General features: G+C 45.2%; 1 protein-coding gene across 1 annotated transcript in view; it reads right to left on the bottom strand.

The window, feature by feature from the left end:
• LOC107123279 (ficolin-2-like) overlaps positions 1-6,962 on the bottom strand; it is a 32,906-nt gene extending 25,944 nt beyond the window's left edge. The window contains exons 1-3 of the mRNA XM_015426504.1: positions 6,830-6,962; positions 3,759-3,872; positions 622-675 (exon numbers count right to left, since the gene is read on the bottom strand). Of these exons, the coding sequence (XP_015281990.1) occupies positions 622-675; positions 3,759-3,872; positions 6,830-6,917 (256 nt within the window). The 5' untranslated portion in view covers positions 6,918-6,962. The remainder of the gene's footprint in view (positions 1-621; positions 676-3,758; positions 3,873-6,829) is intronic.
• Positions 6,963-7,204: the final 242 nt, after the last annotated feature.

Raw genomic sequence — 7,204 nt, 5'->3', positions numbered from 1 at the left:
TCCTTCCTTCCTTCCTTCCTTTCTCCCTTCCTTTCTTTCCAAATTACTACCACTAACCCCACTCTGTCTCCACCCCTTTTCTCTCTTTCCCCCCTATCTACCTCTGTCTCTCTCTCTCTACCTCCTCTTCTCCATTCCTCCCTTCCACTCGCCCTTCCTTCCTATCTAGGGCCCGTCGTCTACCGCCACGACGGGCTTTCCTTACTAGTCTCAGCTATAATCACCCAGTTACTTATGCATCTTGACACTGACTAGCCCTTCCTGGCAAATTACCCCCCCTGACCCTCTCTACCTATATGTAATTGTTAAGGACATCTTGTTTCACTGTATCTGAAGAAGTGTGCATGCACATGAATGAAACTTTGTTGGCCCTAAAGATGCCACTGGATTCAAACTTTGTTCTGCTGCTTCAGACCAACATGGCTACCCACCTGAATCTAGTGATGTAGTTAGGACACAATCTCTGTCTTTCCTCTTTACTATCAAGTATATTAGTTCCTGAATAAACCTTTATCTATACTTTACTCAGGTTGTGCACTTTTGCTGTGTTAATTATTCTGCCAACACCTACCCTGTTTGCCGATTACCTATATCATCAAAATTCAACAATCTGGATGTTACCTTTCACACCAGCAGATGCAATTTCTCCTGGGATTCCTTGAAGGCCTTTCTCTCCTACAGGGAAAAAACAAACAGGGGTAAGCAATTAAACAACAATTTAACTCAGTTATAGTCTTTAAGGTAGAATTTAACTGCCTTAAAGTTCTGGCAGGAAAACAATCACTCCTGGTCCAGACCTGCAGGCAAACTTTGGCTGTATGAAAGCAAAGAACTGTTTTCTTCTAGGCTGGGTAGTAGGGATTAGAAAAAAGAAGGAAGAGAAGGAGTTAGATTTATACCCCGCCCTTCACTTGAGGTATCAGAGCATCTTACAATCTCCTTCCCTTCCTCTCCCCACAACAGACACGTTGTTAGGTAGGTGGGGCTGAGAGAGCTCTGAGAGAACTGTGACTGATCCAAGGTCACCCAGCTGGCATGTGAAGAGTAGGGAATCAAACCTGGTTCTCCAAATTAGAGTAAGCCACTCTTACCCACTACAGCAGACTGGGAGGGGGAAGCTGTGCAAACATTTTTTAAAGGATATTCTTCAGTTGACGTCCAAGAGAGAAAATTCCTTTCTTCTTCATTTCCATTATTCATTTGTACTGCATGTTTGCAATATGATGATGAAAAAGTATCAACTAAAAGCAGGGGTCATTTCATAGAAAAAGAGGTGCAGGAGCTCATTAGCATAACTCATTTGCATAACTTATTTGCATCTGCCACACCCCCTGACGTCACCAGAAGCATGTCAGAAGGCAACACCCACCGCTCAGGCTCCATTGGACTGTTTTGGATTGCTAGCTATTGGGGGCGAGGGACATGCAGATCTGTCCCTCGCAGAGGAGGGAGAGCTTGTACCTGAATAAAACTTGGTCTTAAAGGTGCCACTGGACTGTTTTGGACTGGGGGAGCTCTGCAACTTACCTGGCTGCTTCTTGCTCTGAGTGAGGGCTGCTGGGAGCAGGGGGTGGGGCTTGTTACATGTGCCCGCCCCCTGGGCTCTTTAGTGCCGGAGCTCCGCTCCCGTGAGCTCCTGCAGGAAATGACCCCTGACTAAAAGAGGGTTTTCAATCACGCCGGGCACGTTGTGGGGGGACGCTCTATGATTTGAAAGAAAACTTGAATCATAGTGGTCCCACCCCCAACGTGACTGACGCGATGATGTCATTTCCGAAAAGCTCCAGGATGGGGACCGGGACTCCGCTGCTCTAAGGTAAGTTGCAATTGGCAACCCTAAGTGGGAGCCCTGGCAAGCCTGCACCTCTGTCATCCAAAAACCAGCCATACCTGGAGATGTCAGCCTCTAGATAAGGGCCTGGAGATCCCCCAGAATGACACCTGATATCCAGACTAAATAAGTTTTCCTAAAGGCGTGTAGCAGCCCAGTCACAGAATCAGTGGGGGGCTGCAGGACCGCAGAGGCACCCACCTGAAGCAAGGGAGCGGTGGGATGTGCCACTCCTAGGAGCCAACAGCTATTTTACTGGCGCAGGGGTGTGCGCCTGCTGGCCCCAACATCTCCACAGCAGCACTGGGCCCTTCATGTAGGCCTGGTGGGGCAAGGCCAGCCCAGCACTGCTGAGAACACCAGTTCCACAGAGGATGTGGTTGCAACAGTGCTGGTGCGTTCACCCAGGCAAGAGAAGGGAGCCTGGGAGGCTAGGGGTGCCAACAACCTGGAGGAAGAAGACCCTGCCTCTTTGACAGAGACTTAATGGGATGCTATTGGGAAAGCCAGTTTGATGTAGTGGTTAAGGATGGGGTATAAATCCAATCTCTTCTTCTCTTCTTCTCTTCTTCTATTTACCTGGTGGTATTATTTACCTCCATACCATAGAAAGCTGCATTAAACATCTGTGAAAGGGGCAGGACATTTTTCTCCAGGTGGTTGGTCACCCTGTGGGAGGGGAACAGCCAGCAATCCGGGCAGGGACTGGGGGTAAAGGGGGCAGAGAAGGAGAGGAAGGGGGCAACAACAGAAAAGAAGCTGGAGCTGGAGGGCACTAGGGAGAAGGAACAGAAGAAAGAATGGGCGGGAGCCAAAGACCCAACTAAGTTCTCATGAAAGAACTCTGGTACCCTCTACTGGTCCCAGTGGATAAAACAATGGGCTGCATATGTATACTAGAGTCAGGTGGGTAGCTGAGCTGGTCTGAAGAAATAGAACAAAGTTGGTGTCCAGTGGCAACTTTATCTGAAGAAGTGTGCATGCACACGGAAGTTATACCCAGAATAAGACGTTGTGTATGTATACTGTTATTAAAGATGTACCTATAGCTGCAACTGGACCTGGTGTTTCTTCATGGAGGGGCTTTTTTTGGCATGTCATTCCCTTGGGGCTGGGCGGAGGGACAAGGAATCACATACTCTAGGAGAAATGGAAGTCCTAAATCAGCTACAGAGAATGGATGCTCTAGGACTTCTATTTCTCCTGTGTTATGCCATAGAAACTCTATGGTATACTGTAGAAATTGGGAGAAACTGTTTGATAGTTGCCTTTAAAGACACAAAAAGATAGAGGTGGGCTGGGAATTGAGAGAGGGATGAGACTACTCTTGGCTGGTGTCGTTTTGCAGGTCTTCAGATTGGATTCATATCCTTAACACTGACACAAGGTTGACTGGTATAAGGCAGAACAATTACATTTATAATCTGAATTTTGGTGGGAAGAAATGCCCTCACGGGAAGGGGAGGGGTTGACTTTTGACCTCCATGGAGCATCAAAGGATATGGCAGCACATCCTTGCTGAGGTTCCTCCTCAGACTTCACCCTCCCCAGGCACTGCCTCCAGGTCTCTGAGAGATTCTCAAACAAGAGGTGACAACCCTGGCTGTGATTCCGGGAGAACTCCAGGCCCCACTTGGAGGTTGGTAGTCCTAACTTGAAATGTTACATTGCTATCACAGATACATATAAAGGTTTCTGGATCAGGCTTGTTCATTGGTCACAGCAGTTGGGAGACTCCACTGTGGCTGGTCCTTGCCGACTGTTGCTGGATCCCTCTTCACCCCCACCTTGCCTCATCCTGGGTCATAACTACTACTTCTTGTCCTGTAGTGCACACAAACTGGGTATTTTACAGCATGGCTCTTGGGCCAGTCTCAACCCCAGAATCTTGTCTTTAAACAAATCTGGCATCTATATAATGACATACCTTTTTCACCATTGGTGCCTGGGTCTCCTTTGGGCCCTGTCACACCGGGTACACCTGGATATCCTTGGAGGATGGTGAGCTTTTCATCACCATTCAGGCCCACGATATTCACACCTGCAGAGAAATCATTATATTTACCATAATGAAGAGCAACCTTCTGACATGCGGCATATCCAGCAAAGCATGAACTCCAGAAGTGTAAATCCTCATATAAAGCAACACAGCAAAGTGGGGATTCTATACAGACACTCACACAGGTGTCTGTTAAGCAAATGTCAGTTCTCTTAAGTTTCTACTTCTCGGGTCATAGAAATAGTGAGGGGCGGCATCCTTTGTTGTATTGGTCACAAAAATAAAACAGCCATTTTAAAAGGACCTAGAAGACTGTAATAAAATAGGCAGCATAATAGGGGTGGGGAAAAGCTCAGCTGTATTTCTACACCCCTCCCCCCACCCAAGACTGCACTAAGAATTCTGTGAGCAATTGATTGCCTGGCTGTTTTCGTCATTAATCTTTTTAAAGGGGGAGTTGGATATGTTATTAAACTGTCATGTCTAAAATTGGAAACTTTAGAGCCAACCAACCAAGGAACACCTCTCACCTGTACATGGGTGCTGGATTTTAATTTGGAGACTGCGCATGATTCAAATGTTCCATGACAGTAAGAGAAATCAAGGGCTTCTTCAGTGGCTTCTTCTCCCAGGACATTACTCCTCCTGTCCTTTCTTCTCCCACCCTCTGTCTGGGGAGGGGTACTTAGGAAGCTGTCTAAGGGAACCCTCTAAAAATATCTCAGGAAACCATCCTAAGTCTTTCCATCCGACCAGACTTAGGAGAGACACTAAGTTCACTTCCTTCGGCATAACTCTGCATCTGTCTAGTGCAAGGGAGGGAACAGGAGACTGCTCGAGGCAGAATGGGCAGAACCACTCTGATTGTGTCTTCAGCATGGCAGAACAACCTCGTCTGCAGCCGTTAAGCAGTGTGGGAGCGTCTGCCCAGTGCTGCGCTGCTTGCTTTCTAGTCTGCCCACATGGTTTCCTTTGCACCCCTCTTCCAGTCCATGAGGCCTTGCAGCAAGGATATACCAACTCAAAGTTTACCAGCTGCTGTCCTTTATGCGGTTTATGTCTCCGATACCTGGCAATACCTTTTATAGCACACATGGCCTGACAAAGTGACATTTATGTCAGATCCGGCCCTCATGACAGATGAGTTCGACACCTCTGGTCTAAGGGAACCATCATAAGCCTTTCCAGCCAACTAGGCATAAGATAGACATTAAATTCACTTCCTTCGGCAAAGCTCTGCATCTGTGTTAGCAGCACAACTAAGCTGCTCAAAGGAAGTCACGTGTGACACAATCCTTTTTGACACTAGAGAAGGCTGTGTAGCCTATAGTTTTGTGAATGATTTGTGTGATGTATGCAATTTAAATTTATTCACATTATTTAATCCACAGTATATTGATTCACAGCTAGTATCAATGTATTTTTTTTTAAAAAAAAAAACTTTAAAATACAATGGATTGGAGTAGCGAGATTTTTTTCCCCCTGGAATTGCTAAACACGTAATAAACTACCAACCAAATGCATTATGAGCATTATAGTACCTTGCACAAATGATGATGGGAGGGCAAAAGTGGGAAGGTATTTGCATTTTTCCAAATATTTGGCATCCCAGTGGAATCTGCTGAGTAAATATCACAGTGGAATCTGCTGAGTAAACTGATCATTGGTATGTGATTAGTGGATGCATTAGTGGATCTACCTACACAAAGGAGATAATGGGAGTAAATACTTCTAACTTTCTGGAAAACTGCTAAATGTTTTGCCATCAATTGCTGCAGCATTTCTGCTAATTTGGGCACCGTACATTTTTAACAGAGATTTTTTTAAAACTTCAAAATGAGGCCTTAATGACTGTTATAGATTGGGTCCATCCCAAACTATGGCAACAAGAATGAATAAACATTTTTATAAAAAATGTCACCTTCCACAAATTTTCAGAGAAATGTGGCGCTACCTTCAGGATTTGTTAAAATTGAGGTCTTGCTTAGCTTTGATTAGCAGTGTCCGTAGTCCACCATAGCTGCTCTCCTCACCCAACCACTTCCCTTGTCTTGTCTTGTCTCAATCTGCAGCAATATATAGTCTGGAAGTCCATCCAATTCATTAAATTGGCCAGCTGGTGCCTCTTAAAGGTTTTATGTCTTAATACTGTATTGTGATTGCTTTTATTAGCTGTATTCTATTTTAAATTTTGGTACATTTGAGAATGTTGTAATCCTCCCTGAGCCTGCTGGGGGGGGGGGGGAAGGCTAAAAGTCCAACAAAATAAATAAACGTGTATATTGACTGCAAAAATTTCAACAAGATCCATTACAGTGGTGCAATCCCCAAACATCGGTTAATTTGTGGGGAAATGCTGTACCCAGAATCTGTGGCATGCAAAGGAGGGGATCTACCATGACAGAGCCACAGTCTCTTCCCACAGTGAGTGAACAGGGTGTGTAAGCAAAACAGTGGATCAGGAGAGAAGGTGGTAGAGCCCTGACTCCCTCTCTCATACCCAGGTTGGAATCCTTGTTCTGACACTGAAGACTGCTGGGTGACCTTGGATGACTCGCACATGCTCAGCCTCACCTACCACGCAGGGTTGTTGTAAGGATAAAATGGAGAAGAGAGGAATGCGGTAAGCCACTTTCGGTTCCCAGTGGGGAGAAAGGCCAGGTATAATTGAAACAAATAAATGTCAAAATCAACTCACACTCATTCATGCAATTTTGCATTAAAATTAGAGTTTATATGCTTTGTCATTCATGCTTTTTCTTTGAAGGTGCAGAATTAACAAAAGGTTTGAAGACCTGTATTTATTTTCAAACACTTCTTTCACATATAGTTAAAGACTAACATTTGAAAATATTAAGAGTTTTGGGTTGAAAGAATGGAAATCTAGCCTGATGCTAAATCAGAGCCGGATTTCCTTTCAGATTCTGTTACAGGGCAGATCACATTCCCTAGACCTCAGCAGCTCTCCCTGGTCCCAAGTTACCCTGTTTAAGACTCACCTGGACAGGTGTCAGTTGCATTCCCAGGAGCTACTGCTGTCATCAGAGAGAGCAGTAAAATGAAAATGTGGTCTGCATTCCTCCTCATGGCTTCAGCGTGGATAATTTTTCTATCTGCAGTGTCCTGAGTATATATGAACTGACTGGTTTTTTAAAGAAAAAGAAAAAGAAAGAAGATAAGTATTGCAACACTTCAGGACTCTGCCTCACTGCTCCTTCAGGGGAATTCCCCACTGGCCAGACTCCACTTATGTAATTCTTCCTGCTACCAGCATCATTTTAAGAAACAAAACAGCCACTGGGAGGCTGATATGAGTGACTAACCTTTTCACCTGGTAGGGAGAAAAGCAAGTGGAGAAAAATTGAGAGACAAGA

The sequence above is a fragment of the Gekko japonicus genome, unplaced genomic scaffold, assembly GCF_001447785.1.
Source record: "Gekko japonicus isolate JY-2015 unplaced genomic scaffold, Gekko_japonicus_V1.1 scaffold1195, whole genome shotgun sequence".
In the NCBI taxonomy this organism is placed as follows: domain Eukaryota; kingdom Metazoa; phylum Chordata; class Lepidosauria; order Squamata; family Gekkonidae; genus Gekko; species Gekko japonicus.
This window is presented reverse-complemented; position numbering and strand designations above follow the sequence as displayed.